Source organism: Anopheles bellator, chromosome 2, assembly GCF_943735745.2.
Source record: "Anopheles bellator chromosome 2, idAnoBellAS_SP24_06.2, whole genome shotgun sequence".
NCBI lineage: Eukaryota > Metazoa > Arthropoda > Insecta > Diptera > Culicidae > Anopheles > Anopheles bellator.
Genome location: NC_071286.1, coordinates 73,730,972 through 73,750,815, shown reverse-complemented (window position 1 = coordinate 73,750,815; position 19,844 = coordinate 73,730,972). Strand labels below are relative to the sequence as shown.

Here is a 19,844-nt window from a genome sequence, read left to right as displayed (position 1 = left end):
CCATTCAACCGTCGCGCTTCCGCCGCCACCATTCAACCGTCGCGCTTCCGCCAGCAACCCGTCCAACGTTTCCTTCAGGGTGAGTTGCGCCGGCAGCTCCGCTCGGTACGTGGCAATCCGACCCTCCGTTTCCGCTGGTCCACCCGTCTCCAGCTGCTCGCACTTGACTCGTGCCCATTCCTCCAGCTCAGCGGCCAGCGGTTCCGCCCGCCCGTACAGCGCCAACCGTCGATCGAGGGCGGTACCCCGCTCCGCGAGCGTCTCCAGTGCCCCGGCGAATTGCGTGGCCGCGGCTCGTCCTTGCTCCAGGATGTTGTCACAGTCGGGGCCGTTGTAGGGGCGGAAGAGACGCGCCAGTTCCGTCCCCCGCCCGGACACCGCGTCCAAGCTGCGCTTCACGCCGCGCGCCATCGTCTCCGACGCTCCCCGCAGTTCGTCCCGCGCCGCTACGAGGGCCGCCTTCGTGTCGAAGGCGGGTGGCCACGCACTCGCCGTACCGGTCAGTGCCTCCACCGGTCGCAGTTCGTTGGCGAGGGCCATCCGGTAACGGTTGAGTTCCGCGTACAGGTCCACCGCCGCCCGGAACGTGCGCCGCGTCTCGTCCGCCTCCTGCTGCAGGTCGGCCAGCTTCGCATCGAGTGTAGTGTCCGCCCCGCCGGATCCATCCGTCACCAGGTCCTGCTTGAGGAGTAGGTCACCCTCGTATGCGGCCTGCGCCTTCGTCGCGCCCAGCTCCCCGAGCCGCTCGTCCAGTGCCGCCAGTGCCGCGAGTCCTTCGTCGAGCGTCGACAGCCGCGCCGCCTCCACGATCGCCTTCAGGTCCCGTGCGGCCATCTCCAGGGCGCCACCGAGCTCGCGTTCCGTCTGTCGCAGCCGAGCCACCCGCTCCCGTGCGCTGGCCACCTCACCCAGTTTGCCGTCTACGAGCGAGCGGAGTGCGGCCAGGCGCGTCTCCAGCTCAGCGACGAGCGCGAGGGGCCCGACGGGGCGCCCCGCTCGATCCTGCAACGCCACGCACGGTTCCTGCTCCATCGCCAGTGCTGTCCCACGCCACTCCTCCACGCTGGTCGCCAGTCCAAGCAGCCTTTGGTTTGCCTCCCCCAGCTCGTCCTCACCGCGGGGGCCCTCGCTGCGCTCCACGCGCTCCCGCAGATGCGTCAGGGCGTCCCGCGTCGCTCCGTGCCACGCACGCAACTCCGACCACCGCCGCAGGAACTCGGCCAATCGGAGCAGGGTCGCCTCCAGCCCCTGGTAGTTGCTGGCCAGCGAACTGTACGTCTCCGCCAGCAGCCGGTTACCGGCCACGTCACCCCCAAGGCTCTGCCGTTTAACTTGCGCGTAGATCGCCCCAAATGCATCCCGTTTGTCAGCGTGCGCCTGCACCAACCGAGCCACACTCTGTGCCGCCAGGTCCACCTCGTCGAGGGTCGTGCCCTGCTCCAGCTCCCCGATGCTCGCCCGCAGCTGGTCCATCCAGTCCGCGAACTCGGTCAGCTGCGCATCGAACGCCTGCTGCTCCACGATCCGCTCGTAGCTTGCGCTGATACGGCCCCGCGCCTCCTCCGCCAATCGCGCCAGCGTCTCCTGGGCACGCTGCAACTGCTCTCGCCCTCGTCGCGCCCCGTCCTCCGACAGCGCGCGCCCTATCTGATCGAATGCAGCCCCCTGCGCCACCAGCTTCGCCTGCTGCTCCGCCACCTCGTTGCTGAACTGCTTCAGCGCCTTCACGCCCCGCTCCAGTTGGTCTACCGATGGTGGAGGGGTCGGTGATGGTGGCGCCAGTTCCTGGAGGCGCGTTTCGGCTCCCGCAATGAAGGCGCCAAGTCGCCGCAGCTCCTCCTCGTGCGCGGTCCACCCCTCGACCAGCTTCGTCGTCTTGCGTAGGAGATGGGCCGCGCTCTCGCCCACTCCGGCCACCGACCGTGCGTACTTTTCGGTCTCCTCCGCTGGCCGCACTCCATACCGGATACTCTCGCACCTCCCGGCCGCACTCCGCACCGCACCCGCCATAGAATCGCACTGCGCCACGAACGTCTCCAGCCGCGCCTGGTGGCCGCGAGCTTCCGGCAGCGTTCCGGGTCGGAGCGGCTCCAGCTCCGGGGCACCCTTCACTCGCTCCACCCACTCCCGGACGGGTGCCATACCGCGCTCGTAAGCGTCCCACGCATCCGCTTCCTCACGCACGGCCACACGCTCACCGTCCACGGCGCGATGTAGCTCCGTGAAGGTTCCCTGCAGCTGCACCACTTCCGCCTTCAAGCGCTTCATCTCGCCCAGGTTGCCCTCCTTGGCGGCCAGGTCGGCGGCACCGGCATTCAGCGCGTCCAGCGCCCGGATTCGCTCCGTCAGAGCCCCTTCCAACTGCTGGGCACGGGCCACGCGCTCTTCCGCCCCGAGTGTCGGTTGCCTGAGTGCCGCCACCAACCTCGGGTACTCCGCCGCAGCCCACACCTTCAGACTGTCCAGCCGCCGCTTGTACTCGGCCCACCGATCGCTGTACTCCTCCAGGTAACCGACGCGTTCCTCCACAAAGTCACCGGTAGCGGCCACACGTCGCTCCAGTTCGGCCACTTCCCGCTCGAGCGCTTGCCGAGCGGTCGGCGCCACCGACTGGCCCAGCTCCCGGGACAGCTCGTGCAGCTGGAGCAGCGACTTGGACGAGGCCTGCCGCAGGTTCACCGCCAGCTGCCGTTTCGCCTCCAGATCCTGCGCCACGCCCCGCGGGTCCGTCTGCAGGGGGGTCACCGAGCGCAGTTCCTGCTCGGCCGTCCCCAGCAATCCACCGATCTGGCTTCGCTGCTCCCGGAACTCACCCCACACGCGCTGCACGCCACGCAACGCCCGCAATCGCTCGGCCGCTCCACCGTACGCTTCGTTCCAGGCCGCCTCCAGCCGACCGCTCTCCGCACCGACGAAGGCGGGAGCCACCGGGTTGCGGGCCAGATCCTTGCCGCGCTGCAGCATCCGCACGATGTGCGCCCGCTGGGTGTCCAGCTCGCGGATCGAGAACTGCTGCTCGTCCACCAGGGCACCCGCGCGCTCGTAGCTGTCCGGGGGCGGAGCACCGTCCGCCTGCGCCCGGATGCGGCCGAGTAGGGCGCAGATCTCACGCGCCTCCCGTCGGTACGTGTAGCAGCGCGTAAACACCTCCGTCCGCACCACCGTTGTCTCGAGCGTCGGGATGAGCGTCTTGTAGCGCCCGATCAGCCGCTCGATCCGCTCCTGCTCCACCGCCGCCTGCTCCTCCGCCGCGTGGCCCAGCAGGAAGTCCAGTGTCTTCACCAGCCACTTCATGTCCTCCCGCTTCCCGTCCGCCTCCGAGCAAATGTTCTGGAAGAGGAAGTAAGAAAGAGATAGAGTGTAAGAGAGAGAGAGAGAGAGAGAGAGGGAGAAAGTTTGAGAGAGTGTGAGGTGGGATGCTCGGAGTTCGGACGATCGCAACGTCCCTTAACCGACCTCACAGTAATATATAGGGGGATCTATTGTTTGCATTTTAAACTACTTCAACTGGGTCTCAACTCAAAATGTACGAACTTTGAATAGTTTTTAAGATTTCAGTGACAACAGCTGCTCATTTACTGAATAATGACATAATAGAAATGAAGTCACTCTCTGACTCGGAGGTCAGTTAGTTGGGCGGCTCAGACAGAGACAGAAACAGTCTGTCAAAATCTTATCTCCGAAATCTTATCTTAGAAAAATCTTAGAATCTTAGACCAGACTAGTCTTGGAAACTCCGAACACCGAGAGTAGAACACCGAGCTTTTCAATGAGTCGCCAACCAGTTCTGTCCGCTCCAAAACAGAACAACGATGCCTCGTCCTTTGTTCGAAGGAATAAATGTGCTTCGAATGCTTGCCGTGGTTCGCAAAATAAGGATAGCATCAGAGCGTTTTCAAGAAATATGCGTTAAAACCGCCTTTCTTTGATTTAAGATGTTACTAAGCTAAGCTGAATGATGCTAAAAAGCATTGTGGACGCGAAGAGTTGAGTTACCGAAAGGCTACCGAAACAAAGTTTATCACCTGAACCATTGGAGAATATGTGAAAATATGAGACAATATTTGGTAGCCAAGTGAGAGGCTCATTTATGTGCTTCGTTTAGTTTTGGCCTCAATACATTAAAATCCAAAGTCCCTACAAACACTGAGCCCATGAATCGGACGTGAGGACCAAGCTTGCATCATAAAAAGGACATAATAAAGGACTCTCGGGGCAATTTTCTAAGAGCTAAATTATGGCCATTAGACGACACGTTGATTTAATTTCGTTTAAGCTGCGTGAAGTATTCGGCTTTTCGCAACTAATTCCTTCGGTTTGCTTTCTGTGATTGAAATGCAGATATTGCAATGTAGAATAAAGGATGAGATGCCAAATTCATAAGGCATTATAGACTGTTATTATAACTTGAACTATTGCAAACTAACCGATGAAGGATGTCAAATGGTCATAAGTATTCGTTTTAATGATAAAAGAACCCATCAGATTGAAAACGAATTGAAACGAGACAACAATTGATAAAATATTCAAAACTTATGAAAATGGAGGTCGTGATCAACGCTTTCAATCTAACGGGCCTAAGGAATTACCACAAAAACGAATTGATAAGCATACGGTGATCCTCTTCTAACCACCAAAAAACCTTTATACCTTTGTAAGCGAAGTCGATAAAAGAATTTTGCAATTCTTGGCCTTTGACTTTGAATGCTCCCTTTTTGCTGGGAAAAGAAACTATGGACTGATGGTCTCTATATAAGCATCCTATTTTGTTGCTAAAAACGAGTCACGGGTTTCGAGGAACGAGAAGCACATACTTGCGTCAAAGATTGAATCAATGAAAAATGTCTAAAATATCAAGGGCAACGATCAAATGTCACGAACATGACGGCACTCCGCGTTACGGTCGATCGTCTCAAAGTCTCGGCACCCGTCGGCACATACCTGAAAGATGGCCTTCTCCTGCTCGAACTCCTCCATCGTCTGCTTCTCGGTCACGATCTGGCGCAGCGACTCGTCGACCCGGTCCATCCAGTCGCTCATCTCGGCGTACTTCGCGTGGTACGCGTCCCACTGGGCCGGGATCTTGTGGAGCGTGTTGCGCACGGTGTCGATCCGCTTGCAGAGCGCCACCCAGGTGTCGTTGGCCCGCTGGTACCTCGGTGCCAGCGACTGCTCGTTGCCCGACTTCTCCAGGTACAGGCAACTGAGCTTCTCCATCGCGCCCAACACCTGCTCGACGCGCTGCAGATCACTCTTGGCAAAAAAGTCCCGGTTACGCTCCAGGATGGCGTCAAAGTTGTCGTTGCAGTTGAAAGCCTGCTCCTCGGCGTTCAGCTCCTTCTCGATGTCGCCGACGCACGCCACGAACGTGAGTTCGTTCACGCGGAACTCGAGCTTCAGCAGGTGCGCCGGTATCTGCTGGACCACGTCACTCCACTGGCGCTGCACGTCCTGCACGCTGCCGATCAGCACTTGCTGCTCGGCCGGCGGCAAATACTTTAGCAGGTCCTCCGTGTGGCGCTCGAGCCGGTTGATGCTCGACTGGTGGTCGGCGGCGTTGAAGAACTCCAGCTGCGCCTCGGCATCGGCCTCCTTCTCGACGGGGACCGCGGACCGCTGGTAAGCCTCGGCCTGCCTCAGGAACGCTTCCGCCTGCTGCTTGGCCTCGCTGAAGGCCTCCCAGACGCGCAGATTCTCCTGCAGCTTGCACTCCCAGTCGGTCGCGCTGGCGATCACGTACTGGAAGCGATCATTCAGCTGCTTCATCTTGCCGGCCGGACCCGCCATGTCGACGCTCCGATCGGTGTCGGTCAGCTTAAGCAGGTTCTGGAACACGTTGTTCTTGCTCTCCAGCATCGCCTTGTAGTAGAGTGTGCGGCTAAAGAAGGCCTTATGCTTCGCCATGTTGCCCTTCGTCTGCTGCGGGTCATTGTTGAACGCGTACGAGATGAGCAGATTCTCCGCCTCGTCCAGCCACTGGGCAATCTCGCGCTGGCCACTCTCCAGGGCTTCCTGCTGTGTCAGCAGCTGGTGGAAGAGATGCAACTTGGGCGGGATCTGGGCCCGCACTCGTACCAGCGCCTCCTTCTGCTGCTTCATCATGCCCATCATGCGGTCCACCTCGTCGCGCGAGTACTCCTTAATCAGCGCCTGGAAGCTGCGGCTGACGGACTTGAACAGCTCCTCCATCGGCTCGATTTCACACGCAATCTGCTTCAGCTCGGTCTCGCAGCGGCGCACCTCGCTCGCCTCGCGCAGATTGGTACGCCCGAGGGCCGCCTCGGCCCGCTGGATCCACTCGTTGAGCTGCCCGGCGTCGGCCTTGAACCGCTGCCGGTGTTGCAGCAGATCGCCCACGTGCAAGTACTGCTTGGTGTGCTGGAAAATGGCATCCCATTGCCCGGCCAGCTGAACGTACTTGCGCTCCAGGGCCGAGCACGCCTCCTGGTCGCAGGTTGACTTCAGGATGCCGTACGTGTCCGTCAGCGCAGCAAACTTGTCCTTGTACACGCTAACGTTCTGGAAAAACTCGATTCGCTCGTCCTCCGTTCCCTGCAAGGCATCGCGGGCCTGCGCCAGCCACGACTCCAGCTCACGCGCCAACTCCCGCCAGCGCTGCCAGTGCGACAGCACGTCCTCGAGCATCGTCTCGGTGCAGATCAGGCGAGAGGATACGTTCTTCCAGCGATCCTCGGTCTCGTGCAGAAACACGTCGATACCGTACATCTCCTTCTTCGTGATGTTACCGTCGATCTTGTACTCCTCGATCACCTGCCGCATGTCGATCAGTGCTTTCTCGAACTCCTGCATGATCCGGTTGCGGGTGACAAAGTTTTTCAGGTGGTCCAACGACTGCCGGACCGCTTCCTCGTTGCTGTACTTCACCCCGTTGATCTTGTTCTCGAGCAGATTCAGGAACGCAATCAGGCAACACTTGTGCTCGAGGAACTTGAGCTTGATGCGGCGCTGCCGGGCCCGCGGCTCGATGTCCAGCAAGCGCTTCTCCATCATCTGCAACTGTCCCGGTGGGACCTTCTTCATCAGCGGGCTCGTCTGCAGTCCGTTGAACGTCTCCAGCACCTCGTAGTACGTGCCAAAGAACTGCTTGTGAGCCTCAAGCTTCTTGCTGATCAGCGAAGCCGTCTCCTCGTTCATGCTGTCCGGGATATCGTCATCGTTCAGCAACTTCTCGCCATTGCTAAGCCAACGCCCGACGATGCCCAGCTGATCGGGGAGCCCACAGTCCAGATACCATAGCCACTGCTCCATGTGGCGCTCCAGCTGGCCCCACAGACTGTTGAGCTCCTGTACCTCCGGCGTCATCTTAGCCGCGTTGATGCTCTTCACCTTCTTGTAGGTGTTTTGCTTCTCCAGCTTTTCGCCAAGCACACTCTCGTACATGCCGTAGTTGTTCGGGTACTTGCCGTGCATTCCATCGTAGTACCGGACCGTACGGCGGAGCCATTCGAGCAGCTCGAGCAATTCCCGCTCGGAGTCACTCTTCGAATTGATATTCTGCAAAAGAAACGCGAACCATTAGCAAACGGAACCAACCACAGCACGGCACAGCAGTTACCTTCACATCCGGATACTTGTGCAGAAATTGTGCGACGTACGTCATGATGCTCTTCTCGTCCGGGCTGCTCACGTCCACGTCCTCCGCGTCCAGCAGCCGGGCGATGCCCAGTTCCGATTCGGCCACGTTGAACGCCGTATCCAGGCGGTAGCGGTTGTTGAACTTTTTCAGCTCCGCCAGATTGATGACGTTCGTTTTGATGGCATCGATCAGGGCAAGAAAGGCGATGCCATCGCGCCAGCTGGCGCCAAAATCGCGCACATCCACCCCGGAAGACGGTGGCAAGGCACTGTTGACCCAGGAAAGCAGCGTCTTGCGGGGGCCCTGCTTCAGCATGTCCTTGCCGCTGGCTACCGCAACGGCAGCACTCGCTGTGGTCCCACCGTAAGCCGCCGGTTTGCCAACCGCGCTCGGTATGTTGGAGGCCGAACTGCTGCTAGCGAGCGAACTGAGCGATCCGCTGATGTTTTCGTTCAGATAGTGCAAAATGCGGCTATTCTCCTCGATTTGGAAGTACAGGATGATCGTCCAGATCAGGCCGAGTACCACGGCCGGCCGCCCGTCCACAATGTCCGACGGATTGATGTTGACTAGTTTGATGCGTTTGCTGGTCAGAAACTGGAGCGCCGTGTTGATGTTGCTTAGAAAGTGGGGCCTTCGCAAAACTTTCCCCTTTTCCATCGGCAGCTTCTCGCCCGAGAGCACTTCCAGCAGGGCCAGCAGCTTGGTGCCATCCTTAAGGTCGAGGATCAGGTCTTCGACCTTCAGTGGCGGGATACGCTGCGAAGGTGAAAAGTAGCAAGAGTAGATTAAGCCTCGCGCAGTTTACTAGATGCGCAAACGGAAACATTTGCATATAAGCACGTGCAAGATCTGTCAAATTGTACGACCTGTCAAAAAGTGAACGCAACAGTCGCGTTCACTGTCAGAGCCGCATCACAGTTGTCTCTGCTTTAAACAAAATACCGAATCGACGGTTGGCTAACTGGAGAGCCATGTTGCTGCCCGCTGTACTCAAAATTTTGCACACTTCCAAACCGTCGCGTAAGTTTTCTACCATTCTCTGGGTACTTCACCTCCGACTAAAGGTTAATCTCTTTGCCCAAAGTGCCCATCGGCGCCATTTGCACCCGTATCAAACGTACGCACGCCGAGCTGATTCCTTCACAAGTTTCACTCAAAACAGCGGTCATAGAATGTGTGCTCGGCCTGTGCGCCACTGGGTTCGTCGTTTACGACCACTCAAACCGTGGCTACAAGCTGGCGTTTGAATGGACCCGCCGCGAAAGTTACAGTTTTCAAACGCGCCTTGAAGAAATTTTATTCTGCTGGCCGAAAGCGGTCAGCGGAAAACGTTACACTCTGAAAAGGCTACAGTAGCCACGGGCAGACGGGCGGCGCTCTAAGCATCAAAATCAATAAACCGTCGCTGCGCGTATCAGTTTTCACTCATTTCGTTTGCGGATTTTTTTCGTGTACTCCGAAGTCGATGTTACACGAACCCACCCACCTTCGAATAAGAAACGGATTCGCTCAAGAATGTCACGGAACTCACCACCGTTCCGTTACCCGCGTTCACATAACTTTCCGTTTATCAATTTCGTTTTTTTTTTTCGTTCTATCCGAACGGAAGCAAATGCGCTAACACAAAGCCCTACCAGAGCGGGGACGCGGGGCTGATGTGTGTTTGCTAGTGGGGCCTGACCTAATTTATGAACCGAATCCCCGTGCCATTCGTTCGGTGGTGAACGATAACCTCCCAACAGGTCGGGTGCGACTCCCTAACCGCTAGGAACCGGGCAAACCTTCTAAGGACCTTCTTTCGTGCCTAACAGTCTGTCGGATTCGTACAACGTTACAACTCAAGCAGGCGACGTCCTTTCGCAACGCACATTCGTTCCAATTTCCATCAGCCTACTAGCCGGGGGGGGGCGCAATATATCATTAGGGTGTTGCCCCGTGCTTTCTTTGATATCTGTCTGCGCCGTTTCGATCGATTAGCTCCGGACACTCGGATACGGATACGCCACTTACCTTGCATAAAAATGAGTTGATCCAATTAACGAAAGTTTTCTTCTGTACACGTTCTTGTTCATCTGCAAATGGAAACAATGGAGCACAGTGTAAAATTAGTGTCCTATTTCAAGGGAACTCATATGAAAGCGAAGAGATTCGAGCATAAGAGACTCAAGCAGGCATTCATCTTACACGACGCTTATCATCACCAGCACCACCAAAACCTTATACAAATGAACGCATTCTAAAAATTGGTAATTTTTCACCACTTGCTGATTACACAATGCCCAGATTACGACAACACTTCCGCCCGACGGTACACCTCAAACTGTGCTGCTGTTTGGAACCGATGCACCGCAGGAACCACCGCCCTTTGGCACGGTTGCCATGGTGAAGAAAGTAAATAATTGCTACCATCGATATTTCATGCCGAAACAATTCCAATGCGCGAATGTGGCCTTAGAAACGCCGCCGGCGCAAAAGAATTTTGTTTATCGGGATGCCCTGCAACCGGAAGACCAAGTTTGTTACAAACCCACCACCCGACGATAATAACGATCGTTTACAGGGCGCACCGGTCATTAACGGGATTTACGATGGGTGCGTGCGAATATGGGGTTAACATTATAAACCGTTTTCGGAGCATGTCTTTCTTGCCCCAGCCAGCATTGGCGATCGATACAGGACGGAGTCCTATGACGTGGTGCTGTTTGATTGTTAGTAGTCATTTGCTAGTAACCCACGAGATCGCCCAGAATAATCAAAGCGTACGGGAGCGGAAGCCATGTTTTTATTGCCATGCAAACATTCGAGCGACTCCACTACAAAGTATGGCCGCCCCCATCCATCGACACGCGTATGTAAATTGGCCCCCTCATTGCCCCCTCGAGGCTCAAGTGACGACCGCTACCAACGTTGCCATATTGCCGCATTGATTTTATCCCCGAGAAATCGGAGCTCCACTTCAGATCACCTAGGCGCTTCGGTGATCCGGCGGGTGGGAAGTGTTTCGTTCACACTCAACGCTCTAGCTATTGATTAGATGGTTAGCTCTCGAACGCCGATTAGTACGTTGAGTGTAACTCAAACAAGTGGCAAAATGAAATCATAATTAGAAAATGCACACACGGGCACAGCACAAGTTTGAAACGCAACTGCCGCGTGAAGCAGACACCCGAATGGGAGAAACATTTTTATGACCAAGTTTTTGAGCCAACAAAAGCAAGCGAACCGGTTTCCGCAGCAAAGAACTGGGCGGAACGAACAGCGATCTGCACACAAAACTAAGAAAACAAGCGGTACAAGCACCAATATGGGCTCAGCAGAGGCATTCTTTTAAAACCCAGCCCCTGCGGCCCAGGGATTAGCGGTCCAGGGAGCGGTACCCCGGAGTGTTCCAATGTTGCCGCATGCGCTTGCACTCGAAAAGATACGCCAGAAGCGATAAACGTCGGGGTTGCACCGCAAAACCACCCGGCGGCTTACCGATAATCGATACACTCGACGCCACGGTCTCGCCGTCTAGGCGCGGTGAAACTCCCCACCACAAATCCTTGACAACCTTATGCCGTGTGCTCCAGAGACGCACGGAAACATATCCAGACGGTGGCTAGCCCTGTAAAAAGTCCTTTCACCGGCCCACGTCCCGTCCGTTGCAGCATAACCATAGGCGCGGCCCATGAAACAGAACCGGCGTTTTCACATTCGCCGGCTTCCCATGACAGCGTTCTGTGGGTTTTGTTGTTTCGTTGCTTGCTTCACTTTTTGGCACAATTCACAGCACACTCGGATCTGGTTCCGTTGTGCGTTTCGTTCGATCAAGTAGGCAGAGTGACGTTTCATTTCACTTTTACATAAAATCGGGAGCTTACCTCGCTTCTCGAGAATATGTATATCGTACTCGTTCAGGCTGGCATTGAACTGCCGCTGGACATCGATCATCCGATGGACCATCTGACTGCGGTACGCACTGTACCAGGCCGGGCTGTTTGTGGCCTTCGGCAACGCACCAGAACCGTGCTCCGATGTTGGCGTTGTGGCCGGCGATGGGGCCGGTGTGCGGCGTGCCGGAGAAATCGGTGTCCCAGCGGTGGCCGTGAAAGAGAGGATTTTATCCTCGTCATAATGCCGCAGACTGACTGCTGCATTACTGTCCTCGTCATCTTCCGAGGACGAGTCGAAGACCGGCTGGTGCTGCCGGTCTTCTTGCGCCACCCTTCGACGCTTGCTAGTGTCTTCGGATGGTCCCCGAGCCCCAGAGCAAGTGTTATGCCGCCGTTGATCCATTTTCCATTGCTTCTGGTGGTGGTTAGTTTTGCAAAGGCGCTAATTTTTAGTGGCTTCTGTTCACACATTGGCTCGTCACATGCACACATACACAGCCACTCCACATTCAGCAGAGCAGAAGCACTTTCGACTGCGTGGTTAGATAATCGAATTTATGTTAATTTCCATGCAAACAGGCGAGCAACCCTACGCTATTCACACGACCGACCTCACTTTTGACCACCTGAAGGGTGACCAACAATAGTTCTTCCTCTTATGCACTTTGTAGGATAACGTCTACGAAAATGGTAACCGAACACGAAACCAGCTCGAATTAAGCACGCTCACTCACAGAAAATCGATAGCCAAATTCTGGCCCGGAAATGACCTAGTCAGCGCGAGCACGTGGCAATTGCTTCGCCGAACCACGGGGGGTTCGCTGGAGGTCACTAGAGGGGCACCCGCCGTTGGCTGACTTTTTTCGTTCGTGTTATGTCGCCGCAACCGCACGCGGTGATCCGACTTCGACGGCGGCTACGCGAAACCTAACGTGTGCCGCGTGAGGCGAACGAGTCACACGACCCCACGGCGTTCGAGAGGCCGCGACGCACCGTCCCCTCCATGCGGTTGACCAACCGACCACCGGAGCCCACCCGTTGCTCCCCCCCGCTATCCCACAACGAGATAAATTAACCGAAGGTCACTGGATAAGCTCCAGCGTGCGCGGTGGTGTGCGTGTCACGCTGGAGCGCGGAGCATGGTGCAACAATGCTGAAAGGTCGCACTGTGCCAGGGAACCAACGGAGTTTCCACTCGATTCGGAACCAAATTATTGCTGCGCACTTCTGCGATGTCTTGGGACGCCATCAGCGTCCCAAGATTCTTGAACGACGTAGAAAAATGTGACGAAGATGCACAAAGCTTCTTTCTCTGGAAAAAAACAGGCATGTGGAGGGTTTGTAAAGTTATTTGCATCACTCTGACATCATCGATCTCCGCCATACGGCTCACTCGATCAGACACGTGGGGTTGCTATGGGATCGACCCAATCACTCGTGTCCCGCTCCAGGTTACTGTGTGTGAATTGCAACTGTATACCGTCGATGAATGCCGTCGATTTCGTAGAAGATTCTCAGCGCAACGCATTTCAATAACATTGTGCATTTGCTGGCGCTATTTGAACGGTTTGTTAGCAAACCTGGCCCCACAGAGCAGCCGAGCTGGAGAAGTGTTACAACAATTGCTGCCTCACTGCTGGTGATCCGGTAGCCTTAAAAACTCCGCTAAAACCGGCACTTCGAGCATCAACGAAAGCGACACACTCGACACCAATGTGGGCACCCTGACGTAATCGAAGCCCCTTCCTGTTCTTGGGGACTATTTCTATCGCACCATCGATTTCGAGACGTATCGAGTTTCGTTTGGCACCACACATTCCAATGGCCGCAAGGAACTGCGGTGGTAACTATGCACAGCCAGCCTGGATGGACTCGCCGATGTTTGTGCGCATTTCGCTCTGAAACAGCCCAGCGTGTTTGATGGGTGAGTGCAAAATTAATTGCCCATTGTACCGGGGGTCCCTACTGTTGGTTCCCCTCACAAGTGCACAGGTTACACACAATTATTTCCTCGGTCGGTCTCTCAATTACGGGGAACACTCTTTTCACTTGACAGCCAACCGAAGTAGTCTAGCCGCAAACCAACGGAGCGGCAAGTCACGGTCATTCGGCGCTATTACGCATGACAACGGGCCAACGGAAAAAAGGAACAAAAGTGGCCATCATCGCGGCGGATGCGAACGAAGCGGATCACAACAAATGGAATAACATTAAAACTGGGGGAGGCCCTTCACAAACACTCGCACACAGCGGCCGCGGAATCGCTCTCGCATAAAGCATAAAAACTCTCTCGCTCTCTCTCGTTCTCGGCGCTCAGCTGTCATCGGGCGCTTCGGTTTGTTTACATTTTGCGTCGTACTCACTCGCGCCATCATCGTGTCGCGGGCCGAGCGAACGCGTGTTTTGTATTTACTTTCGCTTTCGGCCGCCGATGTCGTCATCGTCTCAATCACCCCGTTTGTTTTGGCTTTGCCGGTGACCTACATTTTCCGTGACGACGCTGCACGCGGTAAGCACCAGCTATGCATCGCGCTCGCTAGATTTCCTTCGATATCCGTGGTCTGTGGTCGGTTTAGGGACTATTTTTGGCGCACATCCTTTCATTCTAATCAACGTGTCGATACCGAGTGGCCCCATCCGTTACTGACACATTTTTTTTTCTATTGCCTTCCCAAACGAAAGCCGAACGCGAGAGATTGTCCAATCGCCGTTGCCGTTTTTTTCTGTGGCGACCGGGTGGCTCGTCCGTTGAATTATCGTCGTGACCGTAGCGAACGGAGCGAGCGTCCAGGACAACATTCTAGCAACATGTTGGGGTGATGTCATGATGACCGAGCTGGGAGGTCATCGATAGGGCACCAGCACCACCAGCACGAAACCGCAAAACAAACAGGTTCCGCAGCGAAGCGAGCGCATTATAGCCTGGCGTACGGCCAAGCAAATTGCAGTTCCAGAATTGATTCCTTTTTTGTTGACTCGTGCATTTTGAGCAGCGTGGTGAAAAAAAAATCGGGAATTAACACCACCAGGAACAGAGGTGTCGGTGCTCAAGGTTAACCGGTTGAGTGAATTGATCATTAAATCGAAGCTCGAATAGAAAATGGAAATTGCACAATCTCCAAATCTTTCTGTGACCCGAAAAAGTGCTGAAATTTCGACATCCTACCCCAGTTTGGGTGTGGGATGAAAATAGCATTCGAAAGCATCAATCAGTTCATCCTGTTCGGCGCAAAATGCCCCGTCCCGATCCGACGACAGCTGTGGGACCGGTTGATGGACAGCTTGGCGCGAAGAAAAAGTGCCCGGAGAGTAAGGTCAAGTTTCCGATCGTTATTTTTCATTCCACCCGCCACCGACATTGACGTCAAGGATGTGGAGGACACGTTAGCGAGGGCTCCCTCGTGTCCTTGTTGTGTTCCTACCTACCTTGTAACAGCATAATGGTTGCCTGATATTCGGCCAACTTCTCGTCCACGTAGTCCTGCGATTGGGCCGCAATAATCTCCGCCGTCGACGGGCCTTCGGCCCCACCGTAGTCGTAGATGACGTACTGGGACTGTGGTGTGTCCCCGGGGTGCCCGACGGGTGGACCGTAGTGATAGGTGACTCCACCGTACACCGAGCCTTGAGTGGAACCGGGCCGGGCCAGCCCACCACCATACGGACCGTAGTCCGCCCCGTAGCTACCGATACTGTGCGGTGTCATGGACCGGGGAAGCGACGAAACGGGGGACATGGCCGACGAGAACTGCGGATAAGGGTACGGGGGTGCCGCCGTGGCCGGAGAAACGGGACGATAGACGTGTGCGGCAGACGCTGTGACACTGCCGGGCCCCGTGGCCGCAAAGTGAGTCGGTGTCATGGCCGACGGGATCGGTCGCTGGAACTGGTGGAACTCCTGCGAGGCCGGAGTTCCGGTCGCCGCGGATCGGACCGACGCAGGCACTGCCCGGTCGGCCACGTACTGCGAGCTCGGATGTTGATAGACGAACTCGGTTGGTGGAGCGCGAGGCACTTCCGCCGGTCTTGGTGCGGCCACCCCGGGCGGAACCCAGGGCGACGGAGAGCGGAAGTACGTCGGTGGCGGCGTCCGCAACCATCCTCCTCGTCCACCGCCGCCACTCCCAGCGACGGGAGGCAACGGATTGTTGTTAATATTCGGTGGTCCGGACATCGTTTGCCGGACTCAGTGCCCACTGGCCGCGCTGCGCCTTGTGGCTTTTCGGTTTGGCTTTAAACGCCTTTGGCAACTTTCTAACAAAAACAAACACGCACACACACGCACACTAAATGGCCACTGCGCGACAGTTCACTTCATTCGCACGCGCGATCGTCACGAACGTTGGCTAATTCACTTGCCGCGCACGATCGGCGCGCACCAATCATTCCTTGTCACGTTGCTTCGCTTCACGTGGTCACGAATATTTTTAAAACCGTTAAAAAGAAGCGTAATGACACCGCATTTGGAGCGGAACCGGGGGAGAACAGCGAAAAAACAGGGTGGATACATAAATTAATGGGCTGGGCGCTGAGAGGACGAAACGAGTGAGAAGCCGGACCGATTGCTCGGTGATCTCGGTTGATCGATGACCAGATCGACCCTGCATTCTGACGGGGACGGGGACAGCTTTGGTGGGCCATCTTGCACCCTGGTCGGTGGGTTGAAATTAGAAATTTTCAACATCAAACGATTGAGAAAGGCGTGAAAAACGACTTGTCAGAAGACGCTTCGAGTACCGCGAATAGCAGCAATTCTGTGTCTGGCACATTCTCCCTAGCACTAGAATGTCATAAAAATTAAACCGCAAATATGATGAACTATGCTGTCTAAATGCGCCGACGTGACTAACGGCACCAACGGCCAGCACGGCAGATGATCCTCGTGCCGTGTAAAAATAAGATGAAGGACAGCACCGTCCAACCACTGACGTAAGCTGATAAATAGAACTGCCGAAACGTGCTGGGAGGCCCCAGACCCGTCGGGCAGTAAAACAAACTGGCGAAGTATGCACCGTGTCGGGTGGCTGCGCAATAAAAAGCGCAACATTTTGTTGCTCCTTCACCATCCGGCCGATGATTTCAGCATCCCGCAATTTATGGACTAAAGACGTACCCGGGGGCACTCTCGCTCTCTTGAGGCGTGCATCAAAAGAATGCTGATCTCGGGCGTCAAAACAGCTCGAAGCGATCGTTCGGGGGTCACAAAGTGTTTGTAAACTTCTGGCGCCTTGCGCGGTGCTCGGTGGCGTAACGGCAACCGATCAAATAAATCTCTCCCTGCTCAGTCCTAGATAAAAGCAGGGCGATCGTACTCGAATTCGGTGCATCGTTGGCACTCAAGGCACAGGCACTGAATATATTTGAGAATGCAAAAGGAGAAAGGATAAAAAAACGTGGCGCAAAATAAAGCCCCGAAAATTTATGGCACCATGCGCCTCCATCGGCCGGTGTCACCAGAAGTCCCACCTCACACCGCTCAGCCGTAAGCCGGAATCTGGAGCGGCGGAAGAGATCGAAAATACCTTTCCGGTGCCAAAAAACAGTGATTCAAAAATTTCCCCCCTCCGGTCACCGTTTGCTCGGCTGGAAAAAGGTCTTATCTCACGCGTGTGAGCGAACCGAAACAGATGCCGGTTGTATTCGCGGCGCAGGCCCCTGCCTGGTCTGGCAGTGAACCATTGGAAGGTCCATCGGCCCGTGAGCCGAAAATAATGTAGTCGTGCGTAAAAATAGGCGGATCCCGATCAAGCGCCAAGCGATGGCCCGTCGATCGATGGCTATTTGTGGAAGGTACAGGCCAGGATTATCACACGACCAGACACACGGCACTTGCCGGTCCGTCGTGTGCATCTGGTGCGCTTCACCGTAGGAATCCCGCCGTACAGTTCAGAAACCGCTCCGTGCAACGCCGTCTCGTCTGGTCTCCGAAGCGGCGGCAGCTGTTCACGGTCCGTGTGCTCTGAAAGATCACTCGAGAGCTACGAGTTCGAGAGCAGCGGCATTGGTTCCCTGGTTCACGGGCACCCATTCTGTACGAGGCGAGGCGAGAAATGCCAAGTTTTAATTGGTGAGCAGCGGCTTAATGGCTGTTTAGAGGTTAGGTGGCCCTTAACTAATTATTCATTACTTGCATCCCATTGGTGCAACTGCTTGTTAACCGTGTTAAGCTTCGCTGAAAGCTGAAAATAGTGTTTTCGCCCCTTTTCGCCGATTTGAATTCTGCCGACCACAAAATCTCGATGCTTCTTGATGTTTATTCTGAATCCAGTGCCCCAGCGTCGTCGCTGAGGGTCGTAAATTTTCAGCATTTACACCCCGCGGCAATCTGCAGCCAGCGATGCAACGGAAGCCGTGCAGCTGCGCATCTGCCACACGAACACTGATCGTACATCAAACGACAAACTGGCACCGGCGCACACGTTCAGCTGACATCATATTTTAAATTGATTTACAAAGAAACCGAGCGCCTCACCGATCCACTGACCTCGCCATTCGATGAAGCTCACATTTCGCTGTCCGTCTCATTCGCTTCCCACCGATCGCATCGCGATCTAGGTTGGGATCCGGTTGGATTACACACGGACGGACAATAATCAAATGTCAAACAGAGGAATCGCACCCCCTCAAATCCCAGAACGATGCCGCCCCAGTGCCCCTCTCCATTGAACCATAAACATTACTGCAAACCATGTGTTGACATGACGGGCCCGCCGCCGCCGCCGAGAGAGAGAGAGCTGAAACTCGAACCAGGCAGCCCCAGCGTGCAGCGCTGGACCGACCGGCAGCACTAAAAGTCAATGTTAAATTTAAAGCATGCACCACCCACTGGCCGAGCAGCGCACGCCGGTCGTTACATCATATTTTGTAGCAGATTTTGTCTCCCCCAACTAATTGGGCGATAAATTTCGAACCCACCCGACGCGGGTGGACATTTAAAACCGCGATTCCCGGTGAACTTAATGGAACGTACAGTTTAGCAGCAATTACGGTAGGTGACGCTGATCGATAGGTATCGATACGGGTAAGTGGCCGCAACAATAGCTTACATTAGTCTTCACTTAGGCAACAGCGCAGTGCGAACGTGGTGAATGAGCACCCTGTATTTCGCGTTGGAATACAGTTCGCAGTGATCGTTCCGCAGCAGCACCACGTAACAGGTGAACCCCAGTCCAGACCCGTCGTCCAGATCACCTAACGGGTGGGCGTAAACATATACGAACCGGGCGATCGGTGGTTTATTTTTAGTGCCACCGGATTGCGGACGATCTTTTACTGCGTCGAGTGGTGGCTGAGGTTTTTCTGGAAATGGAATGGCCCCAATGAAAAATCAATTCCATTCCGTAAATGAGTCAGGCGCACTGCTTACAAAGTGTGTGCCCGCCGATCGCAGATGCGCCCAGCTGCGTATTTACAATGTCTCTCGCGCAAACCGCACCGCACGCAACAACAACGACGCTGCTGTCGCCGCCGCCACCGCCGCCGGGTATTAATAACCCGTCCCTGTCATGCAGCTGACGTCTGTTTACTCTAAAAATACGGCGTGTACCGCGTTGTGTGCCAAATCTGTTCGCCAAATCGCACGACGGTACGCGTTGATCCTCGACGATCCTCACCGTTCGCGTCCGCGATCTACATTTCCCGTGTACCATCCTGCATGACGCAGAGAGCCGAGGTTTCCACGCAGAATACCGGGTGGGGGGGAGGGGGGGGTAAGGTTAAACGGTTTTGTACACCACGAAATATACATCCGCTGGTTATGCGCCCGACAAACGACCGCGCGGCAATGTGTTCCCGGAGGGAGATGGGGCTTTATAAATAAATATAATTATGTTGAACCTAACGCCACTAACGCACGTAACTCTCTCTCTCTCTCTCTCTCTCCCTCTACCGCTTTGGCACCACATTCGCATCCGGATCGGATGTTGTGGTCGCCCGCTTTAGTGTCTTCCATGTTGCTCCGCCTGCGGCCAGCGCAGAAGGAGGCGCCTGGTGCTTCATCGTCGACCGGGTGCTGGCGCAAGGACAGCAAAGGACGTGGCCCGAATTTGGAGCATTCCAACGCCCCGCTCGTCGCAGCGCCACCCAGCCAGCCAGGCGGTGACAAGTGGCGTGAAGTAACAAGTTCGAGAAAGTGCTGCAATGTCCGTGATCCTCATTAGATCGCGCGCGCCCGCCCTCTCGACGTGGTGAAAGGTTGGAGAAAAGCAGGGGAAAAAAATGTTTCACATCTTATAAATAATTTTTCCGCCGCACACCGCAAGCAATTTTCCTCCGTGACACCGAAACGCGGCCACCCCGGTTGCTCGCTCGCGTGTCTTATCTCGCGCCGCCGCCGCCGTCGCGTGTGACCTCTCCTGTCCTGTCGACTT

At 55.6% G+C, this 19,844-nt stretch overlaps 1 protein-coding gene across 1 annotated transcript in view; it reads right to left on the bottom strand.

Moving 5' to 3' along the window:
• Positions 1-15,649, bottom strand: part of LOC131208030 (muscle-specific protein 300 kDa) — a 67,981-nt gene extending 52,332 nt beyond the window's left edge. Inside the window, exons 1-5 of the mRNA XM_058200672.1 lie at positions 14,902-15,649; positions 9,611-9,672; positions 7,577-8,356; positions 4,942-7,515; positions 27-3,330 (exon numbers count right to left, since the gene is read on the bottom strand). Of these exons, the coding sequence (XP_058056655.1) occupies positions 27-3,330; positions 4,942-7,515; positions 7,577-8,356; positions 9,611-9,672; positions 14,902-15,649 (7,468 nt within the window). The remainder of the gene's footprint in view (positions 1-26; positions 3,331-4,941; positions 7,516-7,576; positions 8,357-9,610; positions 9,673-14,901) is intronic.
• Between the last annotated feature and the right edge of the window lie 4,195 nt (positions 15,650-19,844).